We start from the raw sequence: 19,525 nt of genomic DNA on the forward strand, positions 1-19,525 counted from the left end.
TCATACGTCTATTTCCCAAAGACAAACTCTGGATATGACGCTGAGAGCACGTACACTCGACTTGTTTGGTTGACCATGGCAAGGCCTGTTCTGAATGGAGTTCTTTGCCATGAGGTGCCATGTTGAACTTCCTGTGACCAGTATGAGAGAGTGAGAGCGATAACAGCAAATTTAACACACCTGCTCCCCATTCACACCTGAGACCTTGTAACACTAACGAGTGGGAAAATGGCTAATTGGGCCCAATTTGGACATTTTCACTTAGGGGTGTACTCACTTTTGTTGCCAGCAGTTTAGACATTAATGGCTGTGTGTTGAGTTATTTTGAGGGGACAGCAAATTTACACTGTTATACAAGCTGTACACTCACTACTTTACATTGTAGCAAAGTGTCATTTCTTCAGTGTTGTCCCATGAAAAGATATAATAAAATATTTACAAAAATGTGAGGAGTGTACTCACTTATGTGAGATAATGTATGTGTGAAGTTATCTTTTTTGAGCCAAAATAATTATTTTTGTATGTTTCGTAGCGATTGTTGGAGCCGGAATTGGAGGAACATCGGCAGCCTATTTCTTACGTCAGAAGTTTGGGAAAGATGTCCACATTGATGTATTTGAGAAAGGTGTTGTGGGTGGCCGACTAGCTACGATCGAGATTGAAGGGAATCAGTATGAGGCTGGGGGGTCAGTGATACACCCCTTGAATCTCCATATGAAAACTTTTGTTAAAGATCTGGGTAAGTCCAGTGTAATTACTGCATGTGTTCTAGATTATTTTGAACATCATTAAAGAGTAAGTTCTTTGATTTTTATAGAAGAGCTTCTAAATACAAATAAGCCAATCTCCTAGAACTGGACACCTAGAATGATTCATTGATTGTGGCCATCCTGGCATTGAGATTAAAGTTGGGTATACACCAACCGTTGGTTTTGTTCTCCCTTGCTGCGCTATTGTATTCTGACATCATGGACTCCACCTTTGTCCGTATACACTGATCATCACTGCGGACATTGGCTGCATACACTGATCTCTCTCTTGTTCTCTCTTCTTCCTCCTCCTTTCTCTTCTCTTTCTCTCTCTCTCTCTCCCTCTCTCTCTTCCCCCTCTCTCTCTTCCCTCCTCTCTCTCTCTCTCTTCCCCCCTCTCTCTCTCTCTTCCCTCCCCTCTCTCTCTCTTGCCCTCTCTCTCTCCCTCCATCTCTCTCTCCCCCCCCTCTCTCTCTCCCCCCTCTCTCTCTTCCCCCGTCTCTCTCTTCCCCCCTCTCTCTCCCTTTCTCCCTCTATCTCCCTTTTCTCTCCTTTCTCTCTCCCCCCTCTCCTCCCCCCTCTCTCTCTCTCCCCCCTTCTCTCTCTTCCCCCCTCTCTCTCTTTTCCCCTCTCTCTTTCCCCCTCTCTCCCCCAACTCTCTCTTCCCCCCTCTCTCTCCCCCCTCCCTCCCTCTCTCTCGCCCTCTCTCTCTCTCTCTCTCGCTTTCTCCCCCCCTTCACTCTCTCTCTCTTCCCACTTCCCCCCTCTTTCTCTCTCTCCCCCCTCTTTCTCTCTCTTCCCCCTCTTTCTCTCTCTTCCCCCCTCTCTTCCCCCCTCTCTCCCTCCCCCTTCTCTCTCTCCTCCTCCTCTTTCTCTCTCCCATCCCCCCCCCTCTCTCTCTCCCCCCCTCTCTCTCTTCCCCCCCCTCTCTCTCCCCCTCTCTTCTCTCTCTCCCACTCTCTTCTCTCTCCTCCCTGCTCTCTCCCCCCTCTCACTCTCCCCCCTCTCTCCTCTCTCGGCCCCCCCTCTCTTCCCTCTCCTCTCTCTCTTCCCTCTCCTCTCTCTCCCCACCCTTTTTTCTCCCCCATCTCTCCCGCCCATCTCCCCCCTCTCTCTCCCCCCTCTCTCTCTCTCTCTCCACCCCCCCTCTCTCTCTCTCCCCCCTCTCTCTCCCCTCTCTCTCTGTTTGGGATCGTAGTTCCATCCCACTGCCAGGAAGCCAATACTACCAGTCATATGCATTGAGGCATTTTCTGGTCCGCAGCTGCACAGCCTGGGAAGTGCCTCACTGCCTACCATTGGCGGTGTGCAGTGTCGGATTCCTGGCGGGATTGCTCAGGTGGGTTAACACTACAATCCCGAACATACCTGAACCCATCACTACTGGGAACAGATGTTTTTGTTAGACTCCAGGTGCTGCATACAGGCAGCCAATAAGTCTATTAGGATGCAGCAACTGCACAGACAATGCCTCTTGTCCTAATGTGACAGACGTGCGGGGAAATGGCCCTGAACGTACATGGTCTGCTTTTTGGGGCCAATTACCCGCAACTGCAAGCTGGTCACATTATGATAATCCACTATGTCCATGTGGATGTTGCGTCCTAATAGACTTGAATGGGCTGCCTGCATACAGAGCCTGGCGTTTAGAGACACTGCAAAATGGTACATGAACGAGGCCTGTTCCTCTATAGACCAGAGTTATTCATGTCTCGCCTCAACAATTTCCCTTTGGCATTATTAAAGTATTCTGTGTGTATTCTATATTCTGCTTAACTGGTTCCATCAGTCACCAGACTGTACGAGATGTTTGCTCAAATACAGACTGCTACTTTCTTAGCTCTGACTCTCTGCATTTGTTACAGGTCTGAGTTCATGTACATTATCTGCAAATCTGCTGGGAATTTACAATGGGGACGAGTTCGTTTTTCAAGAGAGTGAATGGTTCCTTATAAATATTATTAAAATGCTGTGGAATTATGGGCTGAATTTCCTTCGAAAGTACTTATGGAAGGAAGATATTTTGGAGAAGTTCATGAGGTATGTGGTAATAATTACGCTTTGCTAGGTTCAATATCTGCATGCAGATTAATTATTGTTTTGTAAAGTGCTGCACAAACTGTTGGCACTATATAAATCCTGTATGACAATTGTACTATATATTATGGTGTCAGGAATCAGTAAGAATATTGAAATCCCTGCTTTTCTTCCATGTAGAATTTGGTAGGCTTGCCTATACACCTGCTTAGATCCTGTAATTGAATGTCACCTCATCATATTAGTGAGTTTAGTTTTACATTAAATACTTTTAGGCTGTTATTAAAAATGGCAGTCAGAGTAGTATTTTCTTTTGTTAAAGACTTGTCCAATCTGTGGTGTAGCAGTTGAGGCAAAAAATTGGTGGGGCGTGACAAATAAAACTTGGGTAAAACAAGCTTAAAATGTAAGGCCTCATTCTCACAGCCGATTACATCCATGCCCTGTGCAGGGTCATGTTTTACCTCCATGGGGATGTACAGGTGTTGCTTGCATGTCTGTACCCGCAGTCCCATTGATAACTATTGGGACATGTGGCTGCACAGACTCAGCCACTGCTCCCAATGTAACATCAGTGGGGATGAAGGGCCATGAACACACCCAGGGTAAGTTTGGGGACACCCACTCACCCCTGCACGGCTGTCTGTGCAGCTGTGTGTCCCAGTAGACATCTATGGGACTGTCAGCAGGGGTCTTGGAAGTAATCGGCTATGTGTATGAGGCCTGTTATTTATCTCTGGCCTAAATAGTAACCTATAGGCATTCTATAGAGAGAATGCAGTATCAAGTAAATCATTTATCCTGCATATAAGTGTATAATGCCATAGAAATACATTCAAAAAAGTGTTATTCTCCTCTGCCAGATTTCCAATACAGGCACCCCTGACAGACACTATACATGGCCCTGACCATTTATTTTTCTCCACCGCAGCCAGAATAGTAGAGCTTAGTTACAGAATATGTAAACCTTATCAATGAACTATTTTGCTCTCTTTTCTTCTGTCTAAAATACCGGTAAATGCATTAAGGTTTAACTGCTTCAAAAGTTCAAAAATATCTGTTGATCCTTCCAGACGTCTAGTAATATAACGCCCTGTGCTCTCTGTTTCAGCTTCATTATTATCAGTTAGCATTGGTCTCAGCTCAGTTCTCTCTGAAATACAGAACATCTTTCCCTGTGCTATGTAGATTGGAGAGGGGGTAATGCTCTGTAGTCCTAACTAGACATATGCCGGTTTTCGGTAATTCGATATATCGCGGTATTGCATAGCCACGGTATTGTTATTGTGGCATTTTTAAAATACCGAGTTTCTCTGTCAAGTCTGCCTGACTTGTGAATTGATACATTTCAGTGAGCTGGATGACTCATTCACTCACACAGCTAACCCCTTTCAGCATTAAGTCTCCTAACTATAAACAAAAATGATTACATTTGTATCTTTTCCTTCCCTCTGCCAGGGAGAAAGGAAGTTTAACCTCTTAAAGACTGGATCTTTTTCTGACACTTGCTGCTTGCAAGTTAAAATCAGTTTTTTTTTTGCTAGAAAAGTACTTAGAACCCCCAAACATTTTATATATTTTTTTAGCAGAGACCCTACAGAATAAAATGGCGATTGTTGTAATATTTTATGTCACACTGTATTTGCGCAGCAGTCTTTCAAACGCAATGATTAGACTTTAATGAATAATAAAAAAAAAAAAAACGTAACAGTAAAGTTATCCCAATTTTTTTTTTTTTGTTACACAGAGAATCGTGAGAGAATCGTGATCTTTATTCCAAGCTAAAAAATCGTGATTCTCATTTTGGCCAGAATCGTGCAGCTCTAATATATATATACATATACACACACACACGCCTAGCAGCCCACATTACATTATTATATAGCCATCAAGCAGTGTCTGGCCTACCTGGTGATGACTGGTCCTGGCGCTCTGATCCGATGGCCTGGTCTTTAAAGGGGCAAATCCTTGCGATCCAGAAGTGGTTAAACCTGCAGGAGGACCGGTGTTTTTATCTATTAATGACTTTACTATTGCTTTAGGCCTGGTTCACATGTATGCGGGTTGGCGGTTCACATGTATGCGGGTTGGCGGCCCACATTTGCACAGGCATAGCAGCCCATTGATTTGAACGGGCTGCTATGCCCTCATTTTCCGCAGAAAAAAGGTGCATGCAGCATTTTTTTTAAATTCAGTGGCCTTGAAATCCATCCTGCTTTTGCACCATGCGACTAACCTGCAGTTCCTGCTCTGGCAAGCTTTCTGCATTTTTTGTATACGTGGGCACGGCATTTAAAAATAAACAGTTTGCGTGTGCAGCAACGGCAGGTAAGTCGCATGGTGCAAAAGAAGGATGGATTTCATGGCCACTGCATTTTTTTAAATTCTGCATGCACCTTTTTTCAGCTGAAAACGCAGGCATAGCAGCTCAAGCCCATTCACATCAATGGGCTGCTATGCCTGTGCAAATGTGGGCCCCCAACCCACATACATGTGAACCACCAACCCTCATACATGTGAACCAGGCCTAAAGCAATAGTAAAGTCATTAATAGATAAAAACACCGGTCCTCCTGCAGGTTTAACCAATTAATGACTTTACTATTGCTTTAGGCCTGGTTCACATGTATGCGGGTTGGTGGTTCACATGTATGCGGGTTGGGGGCCCACATTTGCACAGGCATAGCAGCCCATTGATGTGAATGGGCTTGAGCTGCTATGCCTGCGTTTTCAGCTGAAAAAAGGTGCATGCAGAATTTAAAAAAATGCAGTGGCCATGAAATCCATCCTTCTTTTGCACCATGCGACTTACCTGCAGTTGCTGCACACGCAAACTGTTTTTAAATGCCGTGCCCACGTATACAAAAAATGCAGAAAGCTTGCCAGAGCAGGAACTGCAGGTTAGTCGCATGGTGCAAAAGCAGGATGGATTTCAAGGCCACTGAATTTTAAAAAAATGCTGCATGCACCTTTTTTCTGCGGAAAATGAGGGCATAGCAGCCCGTTCAAATCAATGAGCTGCTATGCCTGTGCAAATGTGGGCCGCCAACCCGCATACATGTGAACCGCCAACCCGCATACATGTGAACCGCCAACCCGCATACATGTGAACCAGGCCTAAAGCAATAGTAAAGTAATTTATAAACAACACCTCCTTCAGGTTTAACCACTTCTTGACCACAAGGATTTGCCCTCTTAATGACCAGGCCATCGGATCGGAGCCGAGCGCCAGGACCAGTTATCACCAGTTAGGCCAGACACTGCTTGATGACCTATTTTAGGCCTGGTTCACAGAGTCTGTACTGACTGACTATAATAATGTGCATAAGTGAACCAAAGCCCCTAAATTCAGAAATGAAATTGAAGTGAGGTGGAAATTTAATAATTTAAATTTAATAATTGAATACCGTGATAATACCGTATACCGTGGCAAAACCTTAATCAATTAATCGCAGCATGAAAATCTGATACCGTCACAAGCCTAGTCCTAACATACTTCCTGTTCTAGAGACAATATGCAATGTGATCTGAATTGCATTACATTCAGTGGAGCACAGGGGGAGACATCAACCCTGGATGTCTCATTAAAGAGAACCTATCACCAAAAAATCATCACACAGGGGACTTTGTCCCGTATGTGATGGAAAAAAAAAAGTTATGTAAAAAAAATTAACATCATTTCCTGTTTGTGTGATTGGCTCAGCTTTTTTTCCAAAAGTCTGCACAAAGATACAAGTCAGATGCACCCTCCTAAGACCAAAAAAAAAAAAAACTCTCTAGCAAATCACAAAAAACTGAGCATGTGCAGTGTGACTCCAAAGGTTCTGTCTAATCAGGAGATAGATTGGGGACAGTGGAAGAAGGGGAGGATCAGAGAAGATGTGATCAAACAGCCTGTTTACACAGTGCAGGGGATTAACCCCTTAGGTTCCACAGTGCGTATAACCAGCATTCTTTACTGCACATACAGACTGATTTTACTGTTGTGGGTTTAGTAACACTTTAAGGTACAGTGCTTATTGTAGACTGTGAGCCTTGTGAGCTGAGCTGAGATCCCAGAACACTTCCAGCTACTGACCGTTCCTCCTCTGTCCAACTCCTTTTTCCTGTGGTAGTCTTCAATCAAAGCCTGTCACAACTATACTGTATGTTTGCACTGGACCTCCCACCCCTCCTGTGTCCTGTTTCTCGGTGCTTCTTTATTCATGAGCAAGCACTGAGCTCCTCCTATCTCTTATGTAGCACCCTACAATGTAGGTGCTAGGCAAAGTATAGTGGGCCTTGGCTGCCTAACAGTAGGGCCATGATTTTCAGCTGGGCTGTCATGTCTCCCAGGTGTGCTATTGAGAATGGGGAGTCTCCCCACTGGCTCCATGAGAAGGGTTCTCATTGGGCAGTGGAGGAAACCCAATCAGTAGCACATTAAGGCCTGTATCTACCCCTAAAAGGCAGATTCTGCCGCACAGGATTCTGGGAGTGGGTATATGTTTGAGTGGAGCTCATGACGCAGCGTCTTTGGCGGGAAGCAGAGTCGCAGGAGGCAGAGTATGGCTGTCTCTCCTGACAGAAGGATCGGGTGTCTTGGGCGGCTTGCCTGAGGGTACAGAGAGAGCTTAGCTGAGCTGCAGAGAGGATCCGATGTGCCGAGGACCAGTGGAGTTGAGGGGGCCCAGTTTCAGGAAAGCATTCCAAGTTTGTGACTACTGTAACTGCCCCTGGGGGTCTGCCTAGCTGAGCGGGGACCACTCCGGTGAAGGTCCAAGGGACTAGCGGTAAAGGGGGTGCCTAGTGAGAGGACCCTGAAGAGTCCCAGCTGACGCCTAGTAAGGAGAAACACGTCGGGGGTGGCCGCCACGCCATTACGACACGTGGACCGCGCTGCAGGCTACCACGTTTTGCTACAGGAACCTTGTCTTATCCATTTGATGCCATGTAAGTGCAATATCGCATTTAAATAAAGTGTTTAATTAAGGGTAACGCACTATTGGCCATTTTTCCTTTCCATCTTGGGGGAGCTTCATTTGAGACAGCTATATCCAGCCTCGGTCCTTAAAGGAGATTGATACGCCCCTGGGAAGGGATAGACATCTATACCTTATGGTCAGGAGCTGACTTTGGATACTGTCCACACTACCCATATACCAACAGAGGTTCCAGGCCTATCCTCTTTAGAATTCTGGTAAGAAGCCACGCATACCACTTGGGTGACACCAGACAAGTTTTGTGCACAATTGGAGGTTATAGTTTATTTCACCTGGCTCTTGTTACCAGTCGGTAATGGGCCATCTTATTCACGTTTGTGTCACAGATTTGTCGTCTCACAGTGGTCTAATTGGAAGACACTTCTTTCTTTAAAAGACTCTTTATGTGTTATCACGCTTATGCATTCTTTTGAGAGATTTTTTTTTAAAATGGACTTTTGATGTATTTATTTTTTATGTTTTTTATCACCATTGTGTGGTTCAGTATCACTATATGATTTATTGTTTTGGTTGTATGGTTGTGTGCCACATTGTAAGTGCACTATTTAATTTTTTCACTGTGATTTTCACCTTTTCTAGTGCAGCTGCATATTATTTAGGTTAGCGCACCCCTATTCATTTTTTCAATTTACATTTTTTAGTTTAGGGGTGGTAAAACCCCATAGATAAGATGTGTTTTTACCACCTCTGTCATGCCGTGTCATGGTTGGTGGGTGTAGCACCTGTCAAACATGACCCATTCAAGTGAATGAGGCCACTCTGCAAAGGCCCTACAATCTTGTGCAGTACAACAAACAAGAATTAAAGCAGGCAGCTTTGTGTTGCTTTCTAACCACCTACTTTAACCCCTTTGACCCTGCAGAAGCATGCAGTTGTGGGGTGCTTGCAGAGAGGCCCAATTTTCTTGAATGGGTCCTGACTGGCAGGTAGCAGCACCCACCAAAAGCAACAGGGGGTTAAATGCCTGCTGTAGCATGTTTACACCTTTGGCTTCTTCCTCAGCAGCTAAAGGGGGTAGGAATTGCATGCAGTAAAATCACGACTCAACTGGAGGGTTTTACCACCCCCAACTTTGTGTGAATGTTGCTGCCGGATGCAACGAAGAGCTCATTTACAAGTGCAGCAACCATATTGTTCAGGTAGATCTTCACCTCTTTAAGTTACCCCTGGTGTAGATCCATTGTCAGTCACAATGACCTCCGCCACATCCGACCCTGAGGAAAAAAAAGAAAAAGAAAGAAAGGTCCACATCCGACATGGGCTTCTGCCGTGTAACATCTCTGCTGCTGAATAAACTAAGAAACGGGGCCACCCAGTGATGTCACCGGGTGACCTCGCCCCTTATTTTTTTTAGCGGCGGGGGGTGGCAGAGCTGTCAGCGGGAGCCAACGTAGGGTGGGGACCTCCTTAACTTTTTTTTTTTTTTTCGGGTTAGCGGTGACTGCGGCGGTCATCATGATTAACGATAGATTGGGAAATTTTTTTTTTTTTTAATTACAGACTTGTCAACACTTTCTGCCTGTTTTTATTTATATAAAATAAAGTGCAGTGCAATCCTATGTTTACACATTACACAGTAATGGTTATATGCATTGTATATTGTATGAATCACATATAAATGTGAAAAAGTCCTAAAAGGTGCAAGGTAATATACCAAAAAGGAGAAACAGTCCTTCTTTATAGGTGATGGAAACAGAGATCCCAATAACAAGCTGGTATGGACTCCACGATGATGTAAAATAAGGTGCTCAAAACTTTCCACCACCAGACATTCTCTGCCTCTCACCTCAGAACATAGACCCTGCAGGGCGAATCAGCATTAAGTATCCAGACCAATCTCCACTGATACCAAACCCGGGGCCAGTCAGCAATATTCAGAAATCAATAAGATCTCAGACTCTTCATCTTATTTAGATGGTCAGTCTGGAAATCACTTCTCAAAGGTTGGTAGGTCTGGTGACCATACATACTTATAGAAAAGGAAATACTGTCTTTCTCTAGTTCCTAGAGAGCCACTGTGTTCTGTTTAAGCGGCTGCCTGCCATCCAGGAGCTTGCCCCGGTGTTTGCCAGGGAGGTCTTCCGTTTACACGGGTTGCCTAAGGAGAATGTCTCAGACCGTGGGAGCCAGTTTGTCTCCAGGTTCTGGCGCGCCTTTTGCTCCCAGTTGGGTATTCGACTCTACTTCTCTTACCATCCGCAGTCCAATGGTGCCGCTGAGCATTCCAACCAAGCTCTGGAGCAATTTCTCCACTGCTATATCTCTGACCATCATAATAATTGGGTTGATCTACTACCCTGGGCAGAGTTTGCCAGGAACTCTGCCATCAACTCGTCTTCCTGAATATCTCCATTCATGGCCAACTATGGGTTCCAACCCGCTGTCGATACGGGACGATCTCGGCACAGGACACCCCGGGTGTGGAGGATCATCTTTGTGCTCTCCGTTGAGTGCAGATTCAAGAGTCTTTACAGGTCTCTGCACAGCGTCAGAAGCTGCAGGCTGACCGGAGAGGTTTATCTGCTCCTTCATAGCAGGTCGGGGAGAGGGTGTGGTTGTCGATCCATAATCTCAACCTCAGGGTGCTTACTCCAAAACTGGCACCCCATTTTGTTGGGCCTTATCGCATCCTCTGTAAGGTGAACCCGGTGGTCTATGCCCTTGATCTTTCCCCTGGCATGCGTATCTCCAATGTCTTTCACGTGTCACTTTTGAAGCCACTGGTTTGCAATCGCTATACTTCTTCACTTCCCTGTCCTCGTCCCATTCCTGTGGGCAATCTTGAGGAGTATAAGGCTAGCAGCATCTTGGATTCTCTTCTGTTGGGTCAGGTTCAATCCCTGGTGCACTGGAAGGGTTATGGTCCTGAGGGGCGCTCCTGGGTTCCTTTCACTGATGTTTATACTCCCGCCCTTCTCCGTGCTTTTCATGCTCGCTTTCCTCAGAAAACGTTTTTTGCTCCGCAAAGGAGGGGCCATTGAGGGGAGGGTACTGTCAAGGTCTTACCTTGCCCTACTGTTGGCAGCCATCTTGGACATGTGCAGACTGCTGTCTCTTATAGACTGATTGCATCATCACTTCCTGCTGCCTGGGCGTCACACGTTCATGATGTCACACACCTGACTATATCTATCACCTGCTGGGTTGCAGTCATTGCCCTTGTGTTTGTGCTCCAAGGTACATCTCTGCTTGCAGTCTTTGGTTTTCTGTGTTCCTCCGTGCATGACCTGGCTTGGCTGACGACTCTCGACCCGGCATCGGCTGATGACTCTCCTGGCTCTCGACCTGGCATCTGCAGATGACCCGGCTTTGGCAGATGACATGGCTTTGGCAGACTACCCGCTTCTAGATCTGACCCTGGCTTGGATTACTACCTGCTCCTGGACTTGACCCGGCTTGTTCCTGCTCTCATTATTATTATTGTTGTTCCTCCAACTGCTTCATTTTACCTGCATTCCCGTGTGGTCTGGTTTCCTGGCACCCTGACAGCGGTCCCTTCATCAGGAGGTGTCGTGTCTCCGGTGGGGCATCACAGAGATGAATCTGTTGGTGTCTCGGCTCAACAGAAAGGTGCAGAGGTTTGTGGCACAGGATCCTCTGGCGGACGCTAAAGATGCGCTGGTGGCCCTGTGGGGTCAGTATCGTCCGATTTTTCGCCTTCCCTCCTCTCAAGCTTCTGCCAAGACTTCTACGCAGGATCAAGGCAGAAGGGATTCCAGTCATATTAGTGGACTGACCTCGCTGGTCTGGTACTGCTGGTCGCCAAGGTTCCTAGGAAGCTTCCTCTCAGGGAGGATCTGCTGTCCCAAGGGCCAATCTTCCATCCTGCTTTACAGTCGCTGGCTTTGATGGTTGGACTGTGGAACACCGGGTGCTGAAGGATAGAGGTTTGTCTGAGTCGGTGATTCCAACGCTGTTAAAAGCTAGAAAATCTACTTCTAGGAAGATCTACCATCGTAAGTGGAAGACATACAGTACATTGGGTGGTGTGAGTCTCTTGGGGTTCATCCTCGCTCTTTTTCGGTGGCTTTGATCTTGACCTTCCTTCATTAGGGGGTTGAGCAGAAACTGGCCTTGAGTACTTGCAAGAGCCAGGTGTCAGCCTTGGTGGATTACTTTCAACGGCCCTTGGCCACACACTCCCTGGTGTGTACTTTCCTTCAGGGAGTTTGGCACTTGGTTCCTCCAGTGCAGTCTTCGTTATACCACCTTGGGACCTCAATTTGGTGCTCTCAGTCCTCCAAAAGCCTCCTTTTGAGAATCTGATTATGCTGTCCCAGAAGGTGGCCTTTTTGGTGGCTATCACCTCTGCACGTAGGGTGTCGAAATTGGCAGCGTTATCCTGTCATTCACCTCACTTAGTGATTCACAGAGATAAGGTGGTTCTTCGCCCCGTCCTTCGTTCCTTCCAAAGGTTGTCTCTGATTTTCGTTTGAATGAATACATTATGTTGCCTTCCCTGTGCCCCAGGCCAAAACATCCAAACTAATTTGCTTTGATTGAATTGGATGTTGTCCGGGCAATTAGGGTGTACCTGGCAGCTACGGAGTCTTTTAGGAAATCGGACTCGCTATTTGTGCTCATGGATGGGCCTCGGAAAGGGTTGTCCGCTTCCTCTGAAACCTTTTCCAGATGGATCAGACAGACGGTGGATTCAGGCCTATTCCATCAAGGGCCAGGTTCCTCCTTTCCCTGTCAAGGCGCACTCTAGTCGGGCGCTCAGTGCCTCCTGGGCCTTCCATCATCAGGCGTTTGTGACGCAGGTTTTCAAGGCGACCACCTGGTCGTCGGTGCACACTTTCACAAAGTTCTATAAAGTGGATGTGTTGGCATCTGCGGATGCTTCTTTTGGCCACAAGGTTTTGCAGGCTGCTGTTTAGAGGACCTGGTCCTCTTTGAGGGTGTATTGTTTTTTTTTTTAGGTGGGCTCCAGTTGTTTTGGTTGAGCTCCTGTTTACCTGGTTGGCTATAGTTAGCCTAGGGAATTTATTTTTCATTGTTCCCACCCTTTATGTTTAACACTGCTTTGGGATGTCCCAATAGTTAAGAAGATCAGGAGCTGTGTTCATCAATGAACGAAAGAGAAAATGGGAATTTTGACTTACCGTAAAATCCATTCCTCTAATGTTCATTGACGGAGACAGCACCCACCCCTAGGTGGAGTTGTAATTCTTCTGACACTGCTTGTAACAAAACAGTACCTATAGCAGAGAGAGAGGGAGTATACCCCCTGGGACTGCCCATAGGCATAGCCAGACTTTTTTTCTGCCTAGTGTCCTATTCCTGTAGGTGGCAATGTAACCCCCTGGTTAAGAAGATCAGGAGCTGTGTCCATCAATGAACATCAGAGAAATGGATTTTACGGTAAGTCAAAAATTGCATTTTTTTACCTTATGCTATAAAACATACCCAATAAAAAATGTAAATAAATCAAATTTCTTCATTAATTTAGGCCAATATGTATTCTGCTACATATTTTTGTTACAAAAAAAATCCCAGTAAGCGTATATTGATTGGTTTGCCCATAATTTATTGAATTTTAAATTTATTTTTTACTAGTAGTGGCAGTGAGCAGTGATTTTTAGCGGGACTGTGACATTGCGGTGGACAAATCTGACACAAAGTGACACTTTTTGGGCACCAGTGACACTTGCAGTGAAAATACAGTGATCAGTGCTAAAAAAAAATGCACTGTCACTGTACTAATGGCACTGGCAGGAAAGGGGTTAACATCAGGGGCAATCAAAGGGTTAAATTCGTGCTTTCTAAAAGTGTGGGGGATGCTTTGAATGGGGGGGGGGGGGAAGACAAAGATCCATGTTCCTGCTTAGCAGGAACACAAGATCTCCATCTTCCCCTCTTACAGACCGCCGTTCTGCCTCTCCTGAGAACAATCCGCATGTCCCGGCGCACATCGCGTCAGCCAGACCCGCTTATTGGCTCTTGCTGTGTCCAATCACATCGGGAGTGGGTCTCCGACTACGCACACGCGCACCCCAGACCCAGTGCACAAAATCACATACAGGTATATCTGCATGGGACGGTCCATAACAGGTTAAATACTGCATGCCTGAAGCAATAATTAATTATAGCATCTATTTAACCTCTTGCCGACCACCGGCCGCAGATATACTGTGGCAAGGTGACTCGGCTGCGCGAATCACCATACCCATACGTCGCTCCTAGGGAGCGAGCTTGGGGGGGGGGGGACGTGCGTCGATTCGCGAGAGGGGAAGCTGATCTGTGGGGCCACCGGCTGCGATTGCCACCGGGCACCAACGATCACTCCCCTGGATGACAGAACAGCGGTCTGCCATTATAAACCAGGCAGACCGCTGTTCTGTCAGCAATCAACACAGGGCTCCTGTGTAAGCCCATCCCTCTCACAGTTAGAAAACACTCCCTAGGCATATATTTAACCTTTTGATCGCCCCTGGTGTTAACCCCTTCCCTGTCAGTGTCATTAGTACAGTAACAGTGCATATTTTTAGTACTGATTACTGTAGTAATGACACTGGTCCCCCCCCCAAAAGTGTCACAAATGTCAGTTAGGTTTCCGATCTGTCCGCCGCAATGTCGCAGTCCCGCTATAAACAGCTGATTACCATTACTAGTAAAATAAATAAATAAATAAAATGTACATAAATCTTTCTCCTAGTTTTGTAGACGCAATAACTTTTGCGCAAACCAATCAATATACACTTATTGGGATTTTTTTTACCAAAAATATGTGGCAGAATAAAAAATTGGCCTAAAATGATGAAAAAAATTGATTTTTATTTTTATTGGGAATGTTATATAGCAGAAAGTAAAATGTATGTATTTTTATTTTTCAAAATTGTCGCTTTTTTTTTTTTATAGTGCAAAAAATTAAAATCGCAGATGTGATGAAATACCACCAAACAAAAACTCTATTTGTGGGGAAAAAAAGGACATCAATTTATTTAGGTACAGCATATCGAAATCGCGCAATTGTCAGTTAAAATAACACAGTGCCGAATCGCAAAAAATTGCCTAAAAATGGTTAATTAATTCCTTCTGTGAATTGAGTTTAACGCCTGTTAATGCCTAGTCAATTCAGCGTCAATTTCAGCATTTATAGTGAATTGACAGTTTCAGTATCTCATGCTGTGTTTAGATATTAGGGCAAAATGTGTCTGGACATCTAAATGCTGAATGCGAGATGATTTTAAGAATGAAGCCCAGTGTCACTTCTGGAAGTGATGTCACTGGCCCTCAGTAAACACGCCCACTGACTGCTCTGGGATTCAGAAGGGAGAAGGATTGAAGTCATGTGACCAGTACTGGTTACTGTAAAATAAATGTATAAAAACTGTTTGTTTGTTTTTTTCAGTTTTTATTTTGAGACCTAAAGCTGAGCTTTACATCAATGATTACATGCCTAGATGATCTAACACTACAAACATACAATATGAGGCTCAATGCACATGAAGTGGGTAGAATTTAAAGCGTTTGTTACCCCAACACTTCATATTCCTGATATGTGCCTGCTTTACCAAGTACTTATATGAGAAGGTATCTTGTTCTATTTGTATTGCTTCTTTTGTGTGAAATCCCTGGTGCTCCTGCTAGTCCCCCTGCTTTCCTATTAAAAACTGACCACACTAAAAAGGAGAGCACATCGTGGTCAGTTCTCTAGCTATGCTGGGAACACCATATTCTCTCCTCCAATGATCAGAGTTGTCCTGCCATGCCTATGTTGCAAAGCCGTTCACTGGAAATCTCAGTGTGCTGCTGCTTTTTCTTGCCCCCCTCCCCCCATATGCAGCTGAGAACAGAGGGAATGTAACCACATATAAAAGAGGGAAAAGGGTATTTATAATGGGGCTTTTTATGTGTATACAAAAATGTTTTGCATTTAATTTCCAATTTAAACTGAATGGGTTGTTTTACAAGGTGATCGTTTACAATCACTTTAAGTTTAGTACATATATCTGTAGTTTAATGCTTGTAGGATGATACAGTGCCTTGCGAAAGTATTCGGCCCCCTTGAACTTTTCGACCTTTTGCCACATTTCAGGCTTCAAACATAAAGATATAAAATTGTAATTTTTTTGAAGAATCAACAACAAGTGGGACACAATCATGAAGTGGAACAAAATTTATTGGAAATTTCAAACTTTTTTAACAAATAAAAAATTGTAAAACTGGGCGTGCAAAATTATTCAGCCCCTTTACTTTCAGTGCAGCAAACTCTCTCCAGAAGTTCAGTGAGGATCTCTGAATGATCCAATGTTGACCTAAATGACTAATGATGCTAAATAGAATCCACCTGTGTGTAATCAAGTCTCCGTATAAATGCACCTGCACTGTGATAGTCTCAGAGGTCCGTTTAAAGCGCAGAGAGCATCATGAAGAACAAGGAACACACCAGGCAGGTCCGAGATACTGTTGTGGAGAAGTTTAAAGCCGGATTTGGATACAAAAAGATTTCCCAAGCTTTAAACATCCCAAGGAGCACTGTGCAAGCGATAATATTGAAATGGAAGGAGTATCAGACCACTGCAAATCTACGAAGACCTGGCCGTCCCTCTAAACTTTCAGCTCATACAAGGAGAAGACTGATCAGAGATGCAGCCAAGAGGCCCATGATCACTCTGGATGAACTGCAGAGATCTACAGCTGAGGTGGGAGACTCTGTCCATAGGACAACAATCAGTCGTATACTGCACAAATCTGGCCATTATGGAAGAGTGGCAAGAAGAAAGACATTTCTTAAAGATATCCATAAAAAGTGTTGTTTAAAGTTTGCTACAAGCCACCTGGGAGACACACCAAACATGTGGAAGAAGGTGCTCTGGTCAGATGAAACCAAAATCGAACTTTTTGGCAACAATGCAAAACGTTATGTTTGGCGTAAAAGCAACACAGCTCATCACCCTGAATACACCATCCCCACTGTCAAACATGGTGGTGGCAGCATCATGGTTTGGGCCTGCTTTTCTTCAGCAGGGACAGGAAAGATGGTTAAAATTGATGGGAAGATGGATGGAGCCAAATACAGGAACATTCTGGAAGAAAACCTGATGGAGTCTGCAAAAGACCTGAGACTGGGCGGAGATTTGACTTCCAACAAGAGAATGATCCAAAACATAAAGCAAAATCTACAATGGAATGGTTCACAAATAAACATATCCAGGTGCTAGAATGGCCAAGTCAAAGTCCAGACTTGAATCCAATCGAGAATCTGTGTAAAGAACTGAAAACTGCTGTTCACAAACGCTCTCCATCCAACCTCACTGAGCTCGAGCTGTTTTGCAAGGAGGAATGGGCAAAAATTTCAGTTTCTCGATGTGCAAAACTGATAGAGACATACCCCAAGCGACTTACAGCTGTAATCGCAGCAAAAGGTGGCGCTACAAAGTATTAACTTAAGGGGGCTGAATAATTTTGCACGCCCAATTTTTCAGTTTTTTATTTGTTAAAAAAGTTTGAAATATCCAATACATTTCGTTCCACTTCATGATTGTGTCCCACTTGTTGATTCTTCAAAAAAATTACAGTTTTATATCTTTATGTTTGAAGCCTGAAATGTGGCAAAAGGTCGAAAAGTTCAAGAGGGCCGAATACTTTCGCAAGGTACTGTATATGTATTAGTATTAGCCACTTGTCCCTCTACCAATGTGAAAGCCCAGTTAAAACTTAATAGGATATAATCATTGTCATAAACACTTTTTTAAATATCCAAATGCCCCGAAAATCAATAATACTGTTTGTTTTACTTATTTGTTCTGCTTGATTAAGTAAATAACTGCTTAGAAAATCACCTAATCATGCTGACACAAATATGTACTTTGAAATCTTATGTCACAAAACAATATACTTTGCTGAACTTTGAAATGCCGCTTTGCAAAGAATAGTCATCCAGAGTAAAGGAAAATATCATTATTAAAAAATTAGTGTTACTAAACCCACATAAAAGAAAAAAAAACTATCAAATGCTGTATTACATGCCTTGCATACTTGCTTACTTACTATGAGATTTGTTTTTTGTATTCTTCAAAAAACCTGGTTGATTCTGCTGTTCTTTCTCCAACTTCTGTCCAAGTCCCCAATTCAGCTAGGGATTTTGCAGAGCAGTGTTGGCTGTTCTGCAAATGCTCAGTTTTCAGTGATTTTCTATGCTGAGCATTTCCTCCCTACCACACCTGAGCAGCCCATGTGATTATAGTGTCACATTTGGGTGGTAAATGACGGCCCACTCCCTCCCTCTTTCTCCATGACCACTAAGTAGCCAAACACTGGGGGGGGGGGATATTACATCTTGATTGATGGTGGCTTCACCTCCCTATTATTCTAAGACACAGGCTGGAGGGGTGTGACACAGCCTGTGACTGACAGAAATCCGACCACACCATGTTGCCAAAAAATAATAAATATTTGATATCTAGTACATATTTGTATGGCTATTTAAAACAGTTTTTTTTATATTTTTACTCTGTATTTAAAAGGCTGTTTTTTTATTTTGAAATTGTGACCAGCAGCAGAGGACTCGAAGCTCCTCCTGCATATGTTTCCCTGCAGACAGGCTGGGAAAGAGCTGGGTCATATGACCGCTGTATATCGAATTAGGAAAAAAGTACTTTGATGTTTTTTTTAATTAAAATGATTACAGTGTCATCATCTACAGTACCTTGCGAAAGTATTCAGCCCCCTTGAACTTTGTGAACTTTTGCCACATTTCAGGCTTCAAACATAAAGATATAAAACTGTAATTTTTTGTGAAGAATCAACAACAAGTGGGGCACAATCATGAAGTGGAACGAAATTTATTGGATATTTCAAACTTTTTTAACAAATAAAAAACTGAAAAATTGGGCGTGCAAAATCATCCAGCCCCCTTAAGTTAATACTTTGTAGCGCCACCTTTTGCTGCGATTACAGCTGTAAATCGCTTGGGGTATGTCTCTATCAGTTTTGCACATCGAGAGATTGAAATTTTTGCCCATTCCTCCTTGCAAAACAGCTCGAGCTCAGTGAGGTTGGATGGAGAGCGTTTGTGAACAGCAGTTTTCAGTTCTTTACACAGATTCTCGATTGGATTCAGGTCTGGACTTTGACTTGGCCATTCTAACACCTGGATGTGTTTATTTGTGAACCATTCCATTGTAGATTTCGCTTTATGTTTTGGATCATTGTCTTGTTGGAAGACAAATCTCCGTCCCAGTCTCAGGTCTTTTGCAGACTCCATCAGGTTTTCTTCCAGAATGGTCCTGTATTTGGCTCCATCCATCTTCCCCTCAATTTTAACCATCTTCCCTGTCCCTGCTGAATAAAAGCAGGCCCAAACCATGATGCTGCCACCACCATGTTTGACAGTGGGGATGGTGTGTTCAGGGTGATGAGCTGTGTTGCTTTTACGTCAAACATAACATTTTGCATTGTTGCCAAAAAGTTAAATTTTGGTTTCATCTGACCAGAGCACCTTCTTCCACATGTTTGGTGTGTCTCCCAGGTGGCTTGTGGCAAACTTTAAACGACACTTTTTATGGATATCTTTAAGAAATGGCTTTCTTCTTGCCACTCTTCCATAAAGGCCAGATTTGTGCAGTATACGACTGATTGTTGTCCTATGGACAGAGTCTCCCTCCTCAGCTGTAGATCTCTGCAGTTCATCCACAGTGATCATGGGCCTCTTGGCTGCATCCCTGATCAGTCTTCTCCTTGTATGATCTGAAAGTTTAGAGGGACGGCCAGGTCTTCGTAGATTTGCAGTGGTCTGATACTCCTTCCATTT

At 44.3% G+C, this 19,525-nt stretch overlaps 1 protein-coding gene across 1 annotated transcript in view; it reads left to right on the forward strand.

The window, feature by feature from the left end:
• LOC309553880 (prenylcysteine oxidase 1-like) overlaps positions 1-19,525 on the forward strand; it is a 61,152-nt gene that overhangs the window by 11,150 nt on the left and 30,477 nt on the right. Inside the window, exons 2-3 of the mRNA XM_082255362.1 lie at positions 533-739; positions 2,615-2,789. Coding sequence (XP_082111488.1) covers positions 533-739; positions 2,615-2,789 — 382 coding nt within the window. The remainder of the gene's footprint in view (positions 1-532; positions 740-2,614; positions 2,790-19,525) is intronic.

The sequence above is a fragment of the Pelophylax lessonae genome (assembly GCF_965119305.1).
Source record: "Pelophylax lessonae genome assembly, chromosome: 4".
Lineage (NCBI taxonomy): Eukaryota > Metazoa > Chordata > Amphibia > Anura > Ranidae > Pelophylax > Pelophylax lessonae.